This window comes from Megascapheus bottae, chromosome 2, assembly GCF_031878675.1.
Source record: "Megascapheus bottae isolate mThoBot1 chromosome 2, mThoBot2.hap1, whole genome shotgun sequence".
Lineage (NCBI taxonomy): Eukaryota > Metazoa > Chordata > Mammalia > Rodentia > Geomyidae > Megascapheus > Megascapheus bottae.
Window position 1 is genome coordinate 78503293 of NC_143510.1, and position 20815 is coordinate 78524107.

At 49.0% G+C, this 20815-nt stretch overlaps 1 protein-coding gene across 1 annotated transcript in view; it reads left to right on the top strand.

Moving 5' to 3' along the window:
- Positions 1-20815, top strand: part of Elk3 (ETS transcription factor ELK3) — a 57162-nt gene that overhangs the window by 25804 nt on the left and 10543 nt on the right. Inside the window, exon 3 of the mRNA XM_090328440.1 lies at positions 17721-18515. Coding sequence (XP_090184566.1) covers positions 17721-18515 — 795 coding nt within the window. The remainder of the gene's footprint in view (positions 1-17720; positions 18516-20815) is intronic.

Here is a 20815-nt window from a genome sequence, read left to right on the forward strand (position 1 = left end):
TAGACAGCAGTGCTTAACCTCAGATCCCCAGAGAACGCTGTTTCCTAGCCATCCATCACGTGTGTGGGTGCTTTCTGTGAGGCATGGAAGGCCCTGTGCTGAGAACTTTGAACCTTGTCTCTTTTAATCTAGACAATGACACCCCTATGAGCCAATTTCCTGCCGTCTCATCTATCTCATAGGAGAAAGGTGGAGGCTTTGGCTGGGAAAAGCACCCTAGCTCATACAGGTGGTGCACTGTGGAGCCTTTGAACCCGAGCTGGTCTGCACACATTCCTAAAGGTGCTAGCGTCTGTGTATACGCATGCATACACACACAGCTGCTTACTTTATTTGAACCTCTGAGTTCAGGTAGGCAATCAGGTTGTCCAAAGGTTATTATGACCAAAGGAATTTGTTTATTGTCAAGAACTTTAGTGCTAAAAAAAAAAAAAAAAAAAAACCCAAGCAGTAGTTATGTACCTGCTAGAGCCCAAGGTCTGGGGCCCAGGTGGCCTCTGTGGCCTGCTTGACAGCTTGGTCCAATTTCTTCCCTTAGGGAAGAGCCAGGGGTCCAACCACGTGACCGGGAGCAGTCTTTTGATTGTTGAGCTGGGCTCACAGTGAAGGCAGTTGTGCAAGTGTATGCTATGTCAGCAGAAGAGGAGGTGCTGTATCTCTTATTTCCTATTCCACAGATACACATGCGTGCTTACGTGGCATGTTCACTTTTCCCTATAAAATGTTCTCAATGATAGTGAATGTTTGAGATTGTCTTATTAGTCCATTTCGTACCTGTGGTTGAGTAAGAACCACAGGTATAAGGAAAAGAGGCTTATGTAGAGAAGCCGGAACCTGGCACTGGCTCTGATGTGAGTCCCTTGGCTGTGTCACACCATGAGGTTGATATCATGGCAGGAGAATACAGGAGAAGCAGAGATCACACAGGGAGACAGGGGGCCAAAGTGCTGAGTATGGTGGTTTACATGTATAATCCCAGCTCCTTGGGAGGCAGAAAACAGAAGAATCATGGTTGAGACCAGCTTGGGGGTAGGGGGCAGGGAGTTTTCAAGACTTTATCTTCAAGCCAGGTATGATGGCATGGGCCAACTATGTGGGGGGTACAAGTAGGAGGACAGCAGTTTGAGGCTGGCTCAAGCAAACTACGGACCTATTTGGAAAGCAAAACAAAAATGGCAGGTGGTAGAGTACCTGCCTAGTGAACACAAAACCATGAGTTTAAATACTATTTCTGGCCCCCCCCCAAAAAAGAGGAAACCAGTAAAACAATCCAGTCTCCTGAGACTCAGTTCCCACAAGCGTGTTAATGTCTTCCAAGGTCAGAATCCCCAGTGATGTTATTACCTCATGCTAAGCCCTGCCCCAGGTGCAGATCCACCACCTTCCATCTCTTTACCCAGAGGCCCAGCTTTCAGCACAGAAACTCTGAGGGACATGCGCACACCAGAGTGAAACCACAGCAGACTCCTGAGAGATTTGAGGAAGAAAAGATAAATTGAGCTATTCAGGAGGCTAGGATATGAGGATCTGGATTTGAGGCCAGCTGAAGCAAGTAGGGAGGTCTACAAGACTCTTAGCTCTGATCAGCCAGCAAAATGCCAGACTAGAGGTGTGACTCAAGTGGTAGACCACCAGTAGTGAGTGAAAAAATAACTAAATGGGGCACAAGTCAGTCCTGTACCTGCAGGAGAAAGACAGGAAAAAAAGAGAGAATTGGAAAGGAAAAGAAATAGAAAGGAAGAGAGGGAAAGGAAAGGAAAGAGAAAGAAAAAAGAAGGGAGAAAGGAGAATGATGAGAAGGAAGGAAGAAAGGCAGCTGGAAGAGGGGAAGAAGAAAAACAAAGTGGTTACAAAAGTGATATTGTCCATTACTGTTACTAGTGCTTTTAGTTTTGCCAGTGTTCCTAATCTATGAGCAGTAAATGGGTTAAATTGACATATGGGACAGTTTGGGGTCTCTAGGCATGGCAGCCTTTGGTACTGACAAGCTGAAGGTCATGTGATGGGCCCTGCCTATGTTTCTCAGGATCTCCTGTGCTCAGGCTGTTCCTGTCTGCTGCCGTGTGTGTGTGTGTGTGTGTGTGTGTGTGTGTGTGTGTGTGTGTGTGTGTTTACTGTGGTTGTGTGTGTTTACTATGGTTGTCACCCTCCTGACCTTCCACCCTCTCATGCTCCTGACATCTGCGTGTGGCATAAAGGAAGCCACCCTGAAGCTCAGCCTTGGAGATTTGTCCCTTGTACTGCCACCTTTTCCTCTCCTTTTTCTGAGCCTTGCTTTGTCCTAGTAGGGAAATTTCCCTGCCAGAGGAGACGAGCATGTGAGTGGCTCTCCTTGTATTTTTAGCTCATCCCAGCTTGGTAGAATTGGGCAGAGGAAAGAGTGGAAATACACATTGTGCCGGGGGCCACAGGGCAAAGAATGTGTATGCTCTCTATGGAGGGCCAGGCGGTACCACAGGAAGGCAAGATGGCAGGAGTCTGGAGTCCAGCTTCTGGGCAGGGGTGCAGGGTGCCCTCTCTGGTCCTTAGCTTCCTCTTGACCTGAAGGAAATGGGGCGGATTGCCACAGTGACAGACATGCTGTCTGAAACAGGGCTCAAGGTGTAGGGAAGGCTGTGACCAAGTGGCTAATAACGGTTTCTCTCACGCAATTTGACAAATCTAGGAAAGAAAGAAAAATAAGGCCTTGGTGCTCCCTTCCTGCCTGTGGGGTGGGAACCCAGGTCTAGAATCATGAGTCTCTTTTATGTAGAAGCCATCAGGAGTCCTTGCTCTCTCCTCTACCCCCCTCCCTAATCCCCTCCCAGCTCTCCCTCCATTTTTTCTTCCTTTCGTTTTGTCAGGGGTTGATGGAGATGGTGCTGGATACTGAGTTCACAGCCTTGTACTTGCAAGACACAGACTCTAGCACTTGAGCGATCTCTCCAGCTTCATCTTGCCATGCATCTCACTTTATACTCAGGTTGGACCGGGCTTCCATCCTCCTACTTGTGCTTCCCCATGTCATTGAGAATGACGAGTAGACGCCACCACACCCAACCATTGGTAGAAATGAGTCTCATGAACTTTTTTTCATGGAGAGGCCTTGAACCCCCAGTCTCTGCCTCCCAAATGTCTAGGATTGTAAGATTTATCAGACTGGGATGTCTGTGCTACCTTTTAGTGACAATGTGATTATCAGCATTTCCTTTACCAGTTTCCTGTTTTTGTGTATTTAGGCCCTTCTGAAAACCCACTAAGAGTTTCATTTTTTCATTTTAAAGTGATGCCTTCCGAGTCAAGCACTACACATTTACCAAGTTGGAATAAGCCTAATTCTCCCCCCCCCACCCCCTCTCCCAGACCTCTTTAAAGCCAGTGCAGTGGAGTTGAGAGTCCAGCTGCCTCCATGCCTGCACAGAAATGCTGACTCCTTTCCTTTTTGGATCATACGAGTACTGAGAGAGGAACGTGCACATGTTGTGCTGAGTGTAGGGTCTTGCACTGGTAAGCACATGTCAGAATGTATGTTCTTCGTGTTATTTGGGTTTGTACATCTTCCTGTACTGAGTTCCAGTCCTCCATTCCTACAGCTGTCTTCCCTGCACAGCTGCTCTCATTGCTCTGGTTGTATATGGGGTCTGGCCTGTATTCATTGCTCAGTAAATGCTAAACAAAGGAACAAATAGATAAAATAATAAAGCATGCAAGATAAAATAATGAGGCAAGTTCAGATCACCGATGCAATGAACATTATGTAAATGTAACAAACCAAAACAAAACACCTGGCTGCCTTTCAGTTGCTGGATTGTATTAGTTTGTTATTAACAAATTATCACAAATGGTGTTCAAATGTGCCTGATCTCTTCTCTCAGTTCTGTAGCCAGTGGGGCTGGGCCCCTGGGCTGCTCTGGGTTGGGTCTGGTCTTTCCTGGCCTCTTCTTCACAGCTGGTGGTGGCCCTTGATCTCTGCTGTTCCCCTGGCTTGCAGCTGGGCCTTTCTGATCTCCGCCTCAGTCACCACATGTTGTCTTCCTTTGTATTCTGTGTCAAGATTTTCTTTATCATCTAAGCCCACCAGTCCTTTGGGTTAGGGCTCAACCTAATATACTTAGCCTTCAGATACAAAGGTCCTGGTTCAGGGCCTTTGTGGCTCTAGTTACTGGTCTGTACCACTTTCCATCTGTACCATGTTACATGTATTTCATATACTGGGCTTCTGTCTAGATTTTTAGAATTACATAGAAAGGGCAAGCCTGTGCAGATGAAGGTTTAAAGGTCATTCCACAGGGCTGGGAATGTGGCTTAGTGACAGAGTACCTCAAGCACACACCTCAGTACCACATACCAGAAAAAGCCAAAGGTGGCGCTGTGGTTCAAATGGTAGAGTGCTAGCCTTGAGTAAAAGAAACTCAGGAACAGTGTCCAGGCAGTGAGTTCAAGCCCCAGGACTGGGAAACAAACACACAAAAAACACCACTCTCCAAAGCTGGGCCAGTGAGTCACATCTGTAATCCCAGCTATGCAGGAAGATCAGGATGATCACAGTTTGGGGGCAGGCAAGACAAACGTTAGCAAGACCCCCTGCTCCACAAACAAGCCATGCTTGGTGGTACACACAGGAAATCCCAGTTTGGGGGGAGGCTAATGAGGATCCCAGTCCAAGGCCAGCCTCCATTTGAAAAAACACTAAAGCAAAAAGGGTTGGGGAGGCCTGCTTGGCAAGTGTTCCAACTTTTGTGATGCTCAAGGAGAAATTAAAAAACCCCACTCTCCAGGGCACAGAAGCTAGACTCCGGTGTAATACTAGATGCCGTGACAGATATAGCTGTACGTCGCAGTGGGTACATCTCAGTATGCTTGCCGTGGCACCTGTTCAAGGTCAGAGGGGAAGGATTTAGAGTCCAGGGAATACCAGCTTCCTATCAGAATAACAGAGCATTTTACTGGGAGTCTCATGTGGGAAGAAGAGCTGACTCCCAGGTTCCAGCCCTGGACTAGTGCTGGACCCTGGGTTAGTAATAGACCCTAAGTTAGGATGGAGCATGGGTTAGAAATGGACCCTGGGTTTGGAATGAGCTCTGGATTAGTACTGGGCCCTGAGTTGGTACTGAGCCCTGGGTTAGAAATGGACCCTGAGTTAGTACAAGGCTCTGGGTTAGTACTGGGCCCTGTTATTAATAGCCCATGGGTTAGTGCTGGCTGCTATGTAGACATATGTTTACTCCTATATGTGTGGGAAGACTCGCAAACACCTCCCTCCCCAAAATGAAGCTGTTGAAAAAGCTGCTAGGCAGACCCCATTGGCCTTCCAGGATGGGAGTGAACCTGGCCCAGGTACCCCACTTCCCAGTGTGGGCCAGGTGAACTGTGCTTGTGGGGCCTCTGCTCAGTCTGAGAAACATGCAGATCAGAAGAGGGGGCTTGAGCCTGTGTCTGTGGGGGAAGAAACCTCAGCTTCTGGGACGGGGTACTGGCCTGCATGCCTCAGCACCCTCCACTAGAAGCACTGTGAGCCCTAGGAGGTGGTTTGTTCATGTCACTCCAATGATGTGAAATCTAGATTAGCATCCCTCCCCATAACACACTTCAGTTTAAACTGAATTTTCCAGAAGGAACACTTACTGAGATACTTGAAAGGATCTCTTTTAGAGATTGCACTTACTAATGGGCCAACAACTCTTTTTACTCTTTCTTAACCAACATGGGCCAAATTAATCGGGCCTCTGTGTGCTACCTGCCCACCCCCCCCACCCCACCCCACCCCCGCCAGGGTGAGGCCTACAGGTCACTGACTGTCTGCTTGTTGTCTGACCTTGATGGCTGCCATGTGGCACTCTCCATTCAGGGTGAGTCTGAGGACAGAAGGGACTCTTGGGATACAGGTCTTTTTTGGCTGAGCAGGCTTGGAATCATGGTCCTCCCTATCTCAACCTTCCAGATAGCTGGGATTACAAGCAGGCGTCATTGTACCTGGCTTCTTAAATAAGTAAGCTCCAGGTTGTTTTCTGTTCCAGGTGGCCATCAGTTGACATGGCTTTTTCTTTCATTTCTTTCAGTTATTCAGCTGTTCCTGGCAAAGTGTCCCTCCCTCCCCTTGTGTGGATTAGCAGCTGATGGCCAGGGTGGGAGATGAACACAAAAATCCTTTTCCTCCCCCAAATATAGTGGGGGGGGGTGCTGCTAGTCTGGACTTTGTGCCAGGCCTTCTGAGAGAGGGAGGGAGGGAGGGAAGTGAGGCAGAAGGAAGAGCTCCTGGGTGTTGAGGAGTAAGAGTGAGCTGGGCAGGCTGGAAGGTAGGAGAGGGCCAGCCTGGGAGGCGGGAAGTGTTTCCCCAGCCCAGAGCTGGGAAGAGGGAGAGAAGCCTGCGGACACAGAGGAAATCTGGCCATACCAGGTGCGCTGAAAAGCCATTGAGTGCTGTGGTCAGATTTGCATTGTACAAATAAAATCTCTGTCTCCTTTTCTGCTTCTTGACACAGATGGTTTTACACTGAGATCTCACAGCTTCGGCCTTTGTGGCCATTTACCCGGAAGCAACTCTTTGCTGGCCGTGTGGTCCCATTCCGTTCTTGGTGCCAGGACTTGTGTGCAGGCACTTCTCCAGAAACCCCAGGGTGGAGAAGGAAAAGTCTGGCACTCATGCAAGGTGGGCAGCTATCTTTTGTGCAGGGGTGCTTCTGAGAGATGTGGAAGCTTACACAAGCCTTCCTCTTCCCTATCCAAATCACCTTTTGCGTTGGCTGCTGGCAGAGATATTTATCTTGGAAGGGTCAGGGCTGTGGTGAGGGGCAGGGAGATCTGTCATCCCCACCTCCCCAGATGGAGAAGGGTTGAGAGGTACTCCTGTTTCCACAGCCATGGCCGAGCTTAGCCCCAGCAGGTACCAAATATCTCCACTGAATGGACAAGGGGCAAGGGGAGGACGTCAAGACAGTCATTGACGACACATTCCTGGAAGTAGACTTGTCGCCCTTTTATCTTAATTGATTAGTTCATTTTAAATTGGGTATGCCATCTTGATGGGAAAATACTTGTAGTAATAATCCATATCTGAAATGGACTACCTATGTGTGTGCCAAGAAGCTTGGCCCTGGCAGAATTCTATCATTGCACAGATTAAAAAAAAAAAATGTGTTGTCAGAGTGGAGCAAGAACAAAACTCCAGTAAGTGTTCAGATTCTGGAACTTTCTAGAATGCCTTCCTTGGTGGTGGAATTCTGCAGAATTTCCCCTCTCTCCTTGATTTGTGTCAACTTTCTGTGTATGGAAGGGGCCCTGTGTGCCTTGCCCTGGGCCTGGGTGGTTTTCTTGGCTGTCTCTGCTTTTCCTTGTACCCTATCAGCTGCTCAGCTGCTTCGAAGGACAACAGATGGCAAGTGCACTGTCACCTGGGGTGGCAGAGCATCACAGGGCACCCCCCTCAGGAGCTGCCTGGAGACTTGGGGAGTGGGGGAGACACCTTCTGCAGGTCTTCCAATCTGGTCCTCTAGCCCAGGGCGGGGCCTTGAAGCCAGCAGAAGTGGCCATTCTGCAGGGGGAAGGTTCAGACTTGTCGTTTGGGGGTGCTTCCTGCCTTCAGCATCCCTGTGGTACTCAGCGATCCCCCAAATAGGACAGTTGCTAAGGAACAAGGATGAGCCAGGCCCCCAGCTCCATCTTCTGCTCACCGCGCATGGCTGCCAACACTCCCACAACCGTGCCAGCTCTACTTGCGTCAGCCTGGGGCCGGGGCCCACACCGAGCCTACACTTGCCAGCACCAGCCTTCCTGCTCCCAGGGCTGTAGCTGCAGGAAAATTTAGGGCTTGTGTAGACAAACTGACAGAACACCTAACATTCACATCGCACTCCCACCACCCACCAGCTGCCAGCTGCTCCTCTGGGTAGCCTGTGCCCAGCAACCACCCCGATGGAACAGACAGAGGGGGAGGCACGTGGACAGAGCACGTTTAAGCCAGCACGGAACCCAGCACTTTTGTATTTATTCACTCCTGATTCAGTTCCCAGTGTACTTGGCTTTAGGATCAAAAGTGGCTGCCTACAAGATGGGGATACTGAGTCTTGGGGGGCGGGAGGAGTTGGTGAAATCAGGGCAGGTGGTCAGCACACTGGAATCTTTTGTTCCTCATGTTGCTGACTGCTACATCAAGGCAGACAGAAGGAGGAGAGATGACCGCCAACATTTTGATTCATTTATTTTTATTTTATCAAGATGACAACGGAAGGACAGCTGGCAGGAGACCTGAAGCAGCTGGGAATGGGAGCTACTGGTTCTGGCACCCTGCTGTCTTGTACTTGGCACCTCTGGAGATCTCTGTGACCCCAGGAAAGAGTCCAGACTTTCCCCTCACTGTCTGTCTAACCTGATGGGGTCCAGCTATCCTCCCAGTGTTCTCTGGGATTCGGGTCTTCCCTGCCTGGCTTACCTCAGGACACCCCTCCAGCCAGTTCCTGTACATGGTAGCTGCTTTCCCTGTTCCATGTCCCCTCCCCTCTCCTGATGTCACTGTGTCTACCTCCCTGGGCTGCTTTTCCTCACCATCCTTGACATCTCTATGCTATGTGGACTGTGGGGCTGGGTTCTGGTACTGGACTGTGGTATTGGGTTGTGGTACTGAGCTGAAGTGTTGAGCTGAGGTACTGGACTGAGGCACTGAGTTATCATACACATGAGTGAGGGGACACAAGTAAGACCTAAAAAATCATCTCATGCTACATGCTGCCTCCTCAGGGAGAGAGGACCCTGGAGAGGAGGGGACTTTTGTTTTTATTTCCTATACTTTTGTGTTGTTGTTTAGTGCTCGACACTACCACTGAGCTACAGCTCTAGTTTGAGAGGTGATTTTTGAGGAAATTGGTGGCACAGTAAGGTTGAGAGTGCACCCCAGATTCTCTGTGGCCCCTGACTCCCCACGCCACGTGCCAGCACTAGAGATGGTCACTGAAGCCACAGAGCCCACCATCATAGCAGGGTCCCCTCCAGAGGGGGCAACGTCGAGGCCTATCATGGGCTGACTGCAAACCCTCTTGTGCGATTAGACAGAGCCAGGACTCAGACCCAGTGAGAAGCAGCCATGAGCCAAGAAGAAGGCCATGTTGGAAAGATGTCCTGAATGTACAATCTGAGCCTCCTGTCAGTGTCCTGCTAGGCTGGCAAGATGGCGTTTATGTTTGCAGCCATTGCAGGGTCCTTTGGTTGCCCCAGCAGCAAGGCCTGATTTCAGGCCTGGCCCTGTCTGGTGAGACAATTCACATTGTTGCTTCTCAGTGCCAGGAACTAAAGCAATCTCAACTCCAACCACAAGGAAACCTCCCCTGCACAGTCAGCTGGTTCTCAGCCACATTTAGAGCCCTTTTATTGGCAGTGCCCTATTCTTAGAAGTTTGAACTGGATCGTGTGGGGGTGTGGATGTGTTTGTGAGTGTGCGTGTCCTGAAGCCTTAGACGAAGGACTGCCTGGCTTCCCCGCTACCCGTGGCAGTGTCTGCTGAGCAGGGTAGATTACTCCAGGGAGACACACCCAACCTCTTCTTCTCTGCTGAGCACAGGTGACTTTTAGGAAGTCCTCCACCCCCAAGGGCTGGAATGAGGGATGGTAGAGGTGTGGTAAAGTGATAGAACACCTGCTACCTGAGCAAGAGTCCCCTAAATTCATCCCCCAGCCCGGTACCACTAAAAACAACAGGAAAATAAAATAAAATTGTTTCCAAGGACACTGGAATAAATAACTACAGACTTGGTAGCTCAAAGTGACAGAAATTTATTCTCTCCGAATCCAGGAAACCAAGAGGCTATTGGCTAGGCGCCAGGCCCTTGGCAGGTCCCAGGGAAAGATCATCCAATGTCTCTTCATGCTGGTGGCTTCCAGCAGCCCTGGGCTTCTAGCTACATCCTCTGCCCTCTGCCCTCTGCCCTTCTATGTGTCTTTCCTATGTGTGTGAATGCGTGGGTTCTTTTCTCATAGGACACCAAGTATTGAACTTAGTGCCTACCCTAAATCCGAGATGATTCCATATTGATACCTATAACCAATTACATCTCCAGCGACCATGTTTCTAAATATAAGGGCACATTCTAAGGTTTGGGGTATACATGAACTTGGGGGACAGCACTTGACTCACTACAGAGCTGGTGGGAGATGCCATGGCTGGGAACAGATAAAGTTGATGGGGCCAAGGGACCCTGAAGGAGGCGGGTATAAAAGACCTGGCCTCTAGCAGATAATCAAGTCCAGTATGGCCAGCTGACCACTCAGGAGTCCTCCAGTTCAGACGGCCTAGACTAAGAGGCAGCAGGCCCCACACTGCCCGGAAAGTGTTCCTAGGTGTTTGTTGAAAGAAAGTTTGCTGGTTAAGGAGAAGGAAGTTTAAGCTTCACTCCTACAGGCAGTACTAACTTTGGAGAGAGGACAGCTCAGGCTTGTGTCGGGAAAGAATGAGTCAGACTGCGTGGTCAGAGTGGCACCTCAGATGAGCTGAAGAAAGGCTGTAGTGAGGGAAGCCCAAGGCCTGGAGACATACCTCTGCTGTGCTGATTGTGTGATCTCAGCTTCTGGCTTCAGTTTCTCATCTGTGAAATGGATAGCTGAGAGTTGTGAGACTCACAGTGTCCTAGAATTGATCCTTCCTCCCTCTCTCCCTCCCTCTCTTTCTTCCTCCTTTCTTTGCTTTCATACTGGAGCTTGACCTCAGGGCCTTGATTCTTGCAAGGTGTTTTTATTCAAGACTAACACTTTGCCACGTGAGCCACACTTTGACTTTCAGCTTTTTGGTGGTTAATTGGAGGCAACAGTCTCTCAGATTTGTCTGCCCAGGTTGGCTTTGAACTTTGATGGTCAGATCTCAGCTTCCTGAGTAGCTAGGATTGTATAAGCTCAGCTTTGTATAAGGAATTCTGATTACTCAAAGGTGGAAGAAAAGACAGTGTGACACAGCACCACCTGGGAAGATTTCACAGTTAAGAATGCGTGGAGTGGGGCACTGATATGCATGACCCTTGAGGACAAACTACACCATGGAGTCTTGTTCTTCCTATTTTAGGGCTGGGTAAACAGAGACCTACAGAAGTTGAAGAGCTTTCTGAAGGTCATATAGTTAAGTAACATTCTGACCTAGCCTGCATTGCTTTTCTGGTCTGTTCGACCCATGAGGACTCTTGGCACTGATCTTGTAAGCTATTGCCTTGCTCAGGCTGTGGATGCTCAGTGGTGCTGGACAGAGCGGGTGTGGGGGTAGGCGTAGCCTTTGGTATTTCCCACCAACCTGTCTTGGAATGTTACGCACTTAGAGATTGACCTCCAGTGCCTAGTGTTGGCTGGGATTACTGGGCCTGGAGCTTCACACCTGCATGTCCCATTAAAGCAAGTACCTGTTTATCCTGTTAGTAAGGGCTCGACTCCCCTAGTCCAGAGCCAGCTTCCCAGGCCTTCCTCAGTGAGTCCTGCTGCTCCTCTGCAGCACACGAACCCTCTTCTGGAGGGTAGGAACCAGAGGCTCAGTGTGGCCCTGGATACAAGCAGGCTGGAATTCAACACCACCAGCTTCAAGCTGTGTGAGCTCAGACCAAGTCTCATTTGATGAATAACCTGTAATAAACACATATTATATTTTTATGTCAAAATGTGGATGTTAAAATTATCATAAGCTGTATTACACATCTTTCAGGATGAAGTTTCCTTTCATTCGTTAAATATAAATGTATCTTTAGGTAAAATTATGTCCTTGAAAACAACGGGTTCCTGTGGCTCACTCCTGTAATCTACTCAAGAGGCTGAGATCTGAGGATCATGGTTCAAAGCGAGCCCAGGTAGGAAAGTCCATGAGACTTTCATCTCCAGTTTACTCCAAGAAAACTGCATTGCTGTTGTAGCTCCATTGAATGAGTGCTAGCCTTGAGTACAAAAGCTGAGGGACAGTGCTCAGGCTCTGAGCTCAAGTCCCACAAATGACAAAATGATGATGATGATGATGATGATGATGATGATGATGATGATGATGATGACGATGATGGAGATGATGGAGACATCTCATGTGTATTCTCATTTTCCACCTAATGTTTGTTTAAAGATACAGGGAAATGTGGTCACAGCCTTACTGTCTGCACATGTGACTTAATGCTTTGAGTAGTGTAACTCGCTCCTAGGTGGAGAAAAGGTGGCTACAACCTTACTGTTCAAAGCCAGAGCACTTGACTTGGAGGGGGGCCTGAGGGCCTCTGTCATCTAGTATGCCTGCTGCCATCCATGCCTGGGACTCTGGCGACAGGTGCTCAGGCTCACAGCCCCCACTGCTCTTTCCTAAAAGTCCCCACAGAAGTTGTGACCTCAGATGACACCATCAGCAACTCTTGTCTGCTCTGAAAGGGTTGGACAGTGGCCGGGATTGGCTGGGTGTCTGGTTGGTGTCCATACCACTTTACAGAGAGCCAAGGCTGTGGCTCTGGCTCTGCCATCAGCTGCCATCTCTGTCCTCCAGCAGTAGACAGCCCCCCCATGCCGAATTAATTAGGTTAGAGGAGGTTTTGTTGATGGTGGATGTCACCTGCTGCCTGCATTCAGATGCTGTTAGCCTCCTGTCCATTTCTTGTCTCAGCTCCACTAAAGGAAATGTGTCTCCGATTATTGAGATGGTAAGCCAAGTGCAGTTCTGCCTGTGTGCCACGGACCACGTGACCCAGAGTGTGGGTAGGCAAGCAAGTAGGGTGTGCTTGGCCTTCTGTGAAGATTCTTGGTGACTGCTGTCATTGGGGCTGGCAGAAGCAGCTTCTGTTTGCTTGTGCTTACATGGGATATAAGAGCAACAATGATACTAAGAAGTTCGTATAGATTACAACCGACTGGCTAGCAGGTCTCAGCACATGAAAGACACGTGATTTGTGTGTGTGTGTGTGTGTGTGTGTGTGTGTGTGTGTGTGTGTGTGTGTGTGTGATGGACTTGAATTCAGACCAGGGGCTCTCCCTGAGCCTTTTTCTTTTTGTTAAGGCTAGCATTCTACCACTTGAGCCACAGCTCCACTTCTTGCTTGTTTTGTATTTTTTTTTTTTTTTTGCTATTGGTGGTCACTGGGGCTTGAGCTCAGGCAGTAGGCACTATCCCTGAGCTTTTGTGCTCCAGGGCAATTCTCTACACTTGGAGCCACCGTTCCATTTCCTGTCTTCTGATAGTTAGAGATAATCTCATGGACTTGCCTGCCTGGGCTGTCCTTGAACTTCAGTTCTTAGATCTCATCCTTTCAGGCAGGTAGGATTATAGGTGTGAGTCACCAGCTCACGTGTTTTATTATTATTTAGCATCGAATATAATTTTTATTACAAAACTTAATAGGAGTATGTCTTATCTACCCCCTATACTTGGCCATTCCTGTTTCCAGATTTCCCTTTGAGGTTTCCACAGGTCCAGTCTGGAAGAGATTTAGAAAAAGGAATCATGTCTGTACTGAACATATAGGGTCTTTTTTTTTTAACTTGTCATCATCAGGTATAATAATTATGTACATGGACTGACTTGGGATTTTAGTATGAGTACACCTTAGAAGATTCAAGCAACCTTCCCTGTATTGGGATTATTTATTCATGCTCCACTTTCCTCTTCAAAGGGAAGAGGCAAGAGGCCAAGCAGATTTGTGTGTGTGTCTCCACACACACACACACACACACACACACACACACACATTTAAACACATCCATGGATGCACCTGTTTTTGCAGGAGAGCCTGTGTGAGGGATCTGCCATCTCCATGTTTCACTTCCACTATTGTGCTAACCCTGCCCTCCTGTCCCCTCTGTACTTTGGACTTCTGCCTGGTCACAGAGACAGCATGGATGTGGGGACAGCCATATGGCTTTCTGTATCTGTTCTTTGTAGAGAAGCACCCCTGGGGATGTGTATGAGGACACTGCTTTCTCCTTTCTCTGAAGTTGATCCCCCACTTCCTGTAGCTTTTTCATAGTGCCTGGCATGGAGTGGGCCCTTGGTTAAGAGATGACAGAGGAGATTCTCATGCATGTAGGGGAGGCAGATGTGTGCAACTGTCTCCAAACCAGGCCAAAAGTCACTGACTTAGCTGGACACAGCACCATCACCCGGTTACCAGGCAACTAAAAGCAACAAATACTGGAGTCTGAGATTGAAGGGTGCAGACTGACTTTTTCTAAATATTTTTATGACTTACCATAATAAGAGACCTCTCTGGACTTATGTCACCTTCTATAGTGGCCAAGAGCTGAGAGGGTCAGACTGGTGTCACCTGTCAATCCTTAGTACAGGCTTAGGACTGTGTGTGATCTAGGTTCCCTGAGCCTAAGTTTTCTCTAGTTTAGCATGGAGGATAATCACCATGGTTCCCAGGGGATTAAATGAGTTGCTGCTTGTCTAGGTCTGAAGGCAGAATTTGACCACATGCAATGTGCTCAGTGAGTTCTTTCAGTCTTATTGTGTCTTTCTTCTATGGACTGTCTTGCAAGGGCACTTCCTTTTTGGAGACTACAAAGAGCTCTTCCCACATCACTGCCCCTCCTCCATTCCCTGGGCTGCACTGGGCTACCAGACTTGCAGGACTGCATTCTTCTGACCTCCAGCTCTGTCCAACCCCACCCTCTGCCTGCCCAGTTCCATTTGCAGCCTTTAGCCCTAGGTTACATTGCTGGGAAGCCAGATCATACTTCCTCCTTTGGGCAACTCGTTCATCAGCTCCACCCACAAGCTCCTTGATGAAATCCTCTCCTAGCCTTGTGCTCTGCCCGCTTACGCAGCAGCCACTGGGGTAGTTCTTTCCCAGTGTTTCTACTTTCTATCTTTTAGAATCATTTTCACCCAGCTCTGAATTATTTATTGCTTTGTCCAAATTCATTTGCTCTTTATGTTCTGATTTTGTAAGAAAATAAAAGTTGTTTTTTTTTTTTGCCAGTCTTAGGGCCTGAAGTCAGAGCCTAAGCACTGTCCTTTGCCTTTCTCAAAGCAAGCCCTCTACCACGTTAGCCACAGCACCATTTTTGGCTTTTTCTATGTATGTGGTACCGAGGAATTGAACCCGGATCTTTGTGCAGGCTAGGTAAGCATTCTACCACTAGGCCAAGTTCCTGGCCCTGTGGGTTATTTTTTTTAACTCAGGATTTCTCCTCAGCTATTCTACCTTGCTTCCATCCCCCCACCTTTTTTTTTTTTTTAAAGTTATTTAAATAAGTACTCATGCTTTGCCCAGGCCCAGGAAGACCTTTGGAGGGTGATACTCCTGCCAATACCTTGTATTTAGCTGGGATCATAGACCTGTTGAGATGAGGCCTTGCTAAATTTTTGCTCCAGCTAGCCTTGAACCATGGTCCACCTGATCTCAGCTTCCCAAGCAGTGGGGATTCTTTTCTTTTTTTCTTTTTCTTTTTTGCCAGTTCTAAAGACTGAACTCGGGGCCTGACCGCTGTCCTTGGGCTTTCCTCAAGGCTAGAGCTCTACCACTTGAGCTACAGCACCACTTCTGGCTTTTCTATGTATGTAGTACTGAGGAATCATACCTGGGTCTTCGTGCATGTTAGGCCAGCACTCTACCACTAGGCCAAATTCCCCGCCCTTGTTTTCTTTTTGTAATAAACTAATTCATTTATAAGAGGGGCCAAACCAGGTAATCATTTCTTTTTTCCCTTTCTTTTTGGGGGGGCTCAAAAAATTCCCTCAAGTTGGCTAAGGAAAATAAACCTTTCCCCAGGCACTATAAATAAAAGTACCCTGGACTTTAGGGAGGAGGCAGCGGCACTTGAGGACAGCACATTTACTGTACATGGACAGACATGACTCTGGATTGGCTGGGTCCAGTGACTCCCTTACTCAACCTTTTCGTGCTGGCAGTTGATTACCTCTGGCATATTCTCTACCCAGGCCTGGTGGTGCACTCTGAAGAGACACCGCCAACCAAACCTATGTCGAGCTTTTCAGTTTCCCAGATTTCTCTGAAGGTTTGCCAGAGTGAGTGTGGGAATGAGGTCAGTGGACCAGCAATTGAGGGGCCAAAAGTCCCAGGATGGCAGCCACCAGGACTGCCATAGGGAGCTTCCTACATGTGACTTCTTGTGAAGTGTGGGGACCTGAGTATCCCTTCCTTTGAGACCCAGCCTGAGGAGCTCCTCCTGAAGCTTTAGTGACTTGTTGAACTCACGCTTCCCTATCCGACAGTTACCGGCACAAAACCCTTCACACGTATACTGAGGATCAAACCATGCTCACAGAAGAATCAAAATATAATGTCATCTCTTTGAGGAATCACTGATGCTCTAGGACCAGTAAACCTTGCTGGTTCCTGGACCATGCCATGCCTGTTTATGAGCCGCCAGCCAGCTGGGTGTGGTGGGGCCTGAGAGCGGGATGGCACACAGGTGGCACATGCAGAAAGATGGCGATGGAGCTGCCTTAAAGCACATGCCACTCTCATTCTTGTTTGAGCAGCATCCATTGATGAAGAGACATGCAGGCATCCTTTTTCCACAGAAGGTGGGTAGTGGTTCAGGCTGAGGGAGGCCATCTTTGTCTCCTTGAGCACCGGGGATCCCCTGAGTCCACACGAATCCGGTGGGTTGTACAGAGAATTCATGAACCAAAAGGAAACCCCAAAGTAGTATCACCTTTAATAGAAAACCCTTCTCCCAGAGAGCTGTGAAAACTTAGCCAGTTAGAATCAGTCATGTACTCTCCTATGAGGACTGGAGCCCTAATCTAAAGAGCTAGAAGTAGATGCTGGTGTCTTAAAAATAGGACACGAGTGTCATAAATATCCAAGGAGACAAGTTGTTTTTCCTCCTGTGGCTTCCTTGGCAGAAAATGCAAAAGACAGAATTGGCGGCGTTTGGTGATGATCCCTTATGTCTGTCTCTAATGCTTCCCAGCTTACTGAGGGGTTTCCCATGCAAGTCCCAGTGATGGGTAAGACAGCACAGTGCTATGGTTATGGAAACGCTCCCTTTTCCCTTTCCCTGGCTGGCTGGATATTGCATGCTCTCAGCATGCTCCTCATTTTATATCAGTTTTGACTTATTATTATTATTACTACTGGTGGTGGTCTCAGAGCTTGAAGATAAGGCCTTGTACTTGTTTGACAAGCTCTCTATCACTTAAGCCACACCCCAGCACACCTTTTTTGCTTCTATTTTTTAAAGTAGGGTTTCATGTTTACGCCCAGAGCTGGCATCAAGCTGCAATTCTACTTTTGCTTTTCTGCATAGCTAGGATTACAGGCGTGTGCCACCATATCTGACTTGCTTTTCTTTTTCAGGTGGTTTTTCTTTTCTTTCTTGGGGGGCAAGGGTTGGGTCTAGGCTGACTTCCAACCACAGTCCTCTCATCTCTTCTTCCTGTATAACTGGAATCATAGACTGGTTCTACCACTCCCGGCTTTATTCCCTAGTTTTAAAAATGAGACTGACAAACCTGTCTTTGATGATATGCGTGAAGTATGAATAATCGCAGCCACGTCAGTAAGGGCTTACTCTGAGGTGACGGTTCCTGTGCTCTGGGGAATGGTCCTGCTGAGAAGGAAACCACAGATGGCAGTTTGCCAAAGGCTGCGCCCTTGCTCTGCAGCATGGCAGGAATGAACGCTCAGCCTTCAGCCTCAGACTTCGTTCCTCTTCCCCCACGCCTCAGCCCAGCTGAGGAATATGTTGGCGCAAATCTTGGCTTTGACCCTGTTCACCTCCCCCTCTCCTTCAGGGTTTCTGGCGCCTACATCTCAAATGTCTCCTCCTGGGTTTATTTGCAGAACATCATCAAGAAGGTGATCGGGCAGAAGTTTGTGTACAAGTTCGTCTCTTTCCCGGAGATCTTGAAGATGGATCCTCACACGGTGGAGATGAGCCGGGAGAGCCTGCTGCTGCAGGACAGCGAGTGCAAGGGCCCATCCGAGAGCCGGGAGGGCCACAAGCATGGCCTGTCCGCCCTCAAAAGCACCAGCCGCAACGAGTACATCCACTCAGGCCTGTACTCCTCCTTCACCATCAACTCCCTGCAGAGCCCCCCAGAGGCCTTCAAAGCCATCAAGACCGAGAAGCTGGAAGAGCCATCTGACGACAGCCCCCCAGTGGAAGAAGTCAGGACTGTGATCAGATTTGTGACCAATAAAGCTGACAAGCACGTCACCCGGCCAGTGGTGTCCCTGCCCTCCACGTCAGAGGCTGCGGCTGCCTCAGCCTTCCTGGCTTCCTCTGTCTCAGCCAAGATCTCCTCTTTAATGTTGCCAAATGCCGCCAGCATTTCATCCGCATCGCCTTCCTCATCTCGGTCCCCATCCCTGTCCCCCAACTCACCCCTCCCTTCTGAACACAGAAGCCTCTTCCTAGAGGCTGCCTGCCATGACTCGGATTCCCTGGAGCCCTTGAACCTGTCGTCAGGCTCCAAGACCAAATCTCCGTCCCTTCCCCCAAAGGGCAAAAAACCCAAGGGCTTGGAAATCTCAGCACCCCCGCTGGTGCTCTCCAGCACCGATATTGGCTCCATCGCCCTCAACAGCCCAGCCCTGCCCTCTGGGTCCCTCACCCCAGCCTTCTTCACTGCACAGGTAAGAGCCCTTCACCCCAGCCTCACGGATGCAAGGGAGGAGAAAGAACCACCCAAGTCACTTCCTCTGCCTCTCAAGGGTACAGTCCTGTGACCTGGGCCCCAAAGTCACCATGCAAACAGGAAGGGAAGCTATTGTTCCATCCTCAGATTGGGTTCCACACGTGAGGAAAGCTTAGGTATACTGGTGATGATGAGTTTCTTGCTTTTCATGACCTAAAGTGATAAGATAGAACACGCAGAGCCTGGGGGTGGAGGTATAGATCTGACATTCCAGCACTCAGGAAGGAGGCTAAGGCCGGAAGGTCACAAGCCAGGGAGGTTAGCCTGGTCAATACCATGAGACCTTGCTTCAGAAAGAAGCCCAGGCAACAGTCAAAAGGAAATATACACACCGGCTAACATCACGAGTCCAAACAGCAGTTTAAAGGGCAAATTTGTACTTCAGGACCCTGTTGGGCCTTATGAATGACTTCTAGCACAGGTGGGTGGGGGTAGAGATTGAGGGGAACACAACAGCCACTGGCTCCCAGTTAACAGGAACATATTTGCTCTCAGACATGGCCTTGGTAGTGCTTCGTGTAGGGCTGTACTTGTCTGGTGGTTCTCTAACAATGCAAGGACCTCATGGAACAAGAGGACAGGAGTGGTCTTCATGACAAACAGCGTGTTCTGAGGAAGAGTGGGTCCACATCACGAGAAGCAGGGCATTGCCTTAATCTAGGAGAGGGCAGCTTTTTCCTTTATGTAAACAATCTGGCTGGTGCTTTGGTTGGTCCAGATGACAGCCACAGTAGGAAGGCACATTTTTTTTTTCTCCTTGAAAACTAGATGCAATGCAGAGGCAGCCATTAAGAAGCACTGGCTGGGTTAGTAAGGGGATTCAGCTCCTACCTAGCTGGACTCTTGAGGCATGGGACTGTGGGCAGCTGGGTGAGGTAGAAGTGAAACTGAGCACCATTATCTACCTTCAGAATTCATTCCCTGAACTAAAATGTCCTCAGACATCCCCTGGGGACAAGGCCTACTTCCTTCTCCATGACTGTCACTTTCGTGTCGGTGGCCTCTCAAGGCTCACATGGTGATTGTACTATGTGTGCTGCCTCAGCAGAGAGGTCCAGGCATTGGTGACAGGTGAGAAAAGGCACATGGGCTCCTAAATCAGCCACTTTTCTAAGAAAATAAGACTGTCCTTCAGCAAGGACTGCTGCACAAATGGCCCAGAAGCAGAGGAGCCCGCAGTAGCTCAGGAAAGTATAAGCAGCGGCCTGGGTTGGCAATCTGAGCATCTCCTTCCCTGGCCTGTTCTGTTTAGAGCTGTAAAGATGAGAGGGGTCTAGGGCCAGGCCAAGACAAGCTCCTGTTTCAGTGTCTGTCTTCTCTGCGAGCCCGTATTACCTTCTCTGACACAGTGAAATGGAAGCCAGCCCTATCTGGAAACAAGTCCAGGTTCACTCTGCAGCTTTGTAACTGAACGCAGTGAACTCAGAGTGGCTCCTCTCAGTGGGGTGAGGGTGGCTAGGCTGGGAACAACCAGAAGAGGGACCTTGACCCGAGAGGAGGGTCCCAAAGGTGTTGTTGCTTGTATCTCAAAAGTGGATATTGTCTAGGACATAGAACCTACTGGAAGGAGGAAACAGGGTTGGTGTCTGTGACATCTGGAAACAAAATCTGGGCAACTGAGCTTCGAGTGTGGAACCTTCGTTGACTCTGTGCCAGGCGGTCCAATATTGGAACCAAAGCTTTCCAAGACAGGGAAGAGCAGAAAGGCAAAGGGCACCAATCAGAAGCTGGGTCCAGGCTGAGAGGGCCTTCCTGGCCTGTCATGGAACCATAAGGACCTGAAGAGACTTAGATAAAACCCAGCTTGGTTCCAGGGAGTGGTGGCTTCTAAGTGATGGCCCTTGAGATCTTTGAGTGTTGTTGAGAAGCCAGGCTGCTGTCTCTGTTGGCATAAATTGTTGAAATTGAGACAGAAGGAGAGGGTCCTGGCCCCCATCCAGGCACTGTGGCAGCCCTGGTACCAGATGGAACTTCTGATTCTCAGTGTCTTTTATACCTTGGGGTCACCTGGCCTTCTTCCTTTCCTTTGCCTTTTTCATTTGGTCCCTTTGACCTGGTTCCTTAACCAGGAAGTAAAATCAGAATGGGAAGCTGGCACAATGTATTTCCCCTTACTGTCAAGATCTGCATTCATCTCGCTTATGTGGTGCAAGATGCTGAACTGAGATACCACGAGCAGGCCATGGTGGGCAGGCATGTCCCTCAGAGTCTGAGTGTGCATGCCCTGGGACAGGGAGG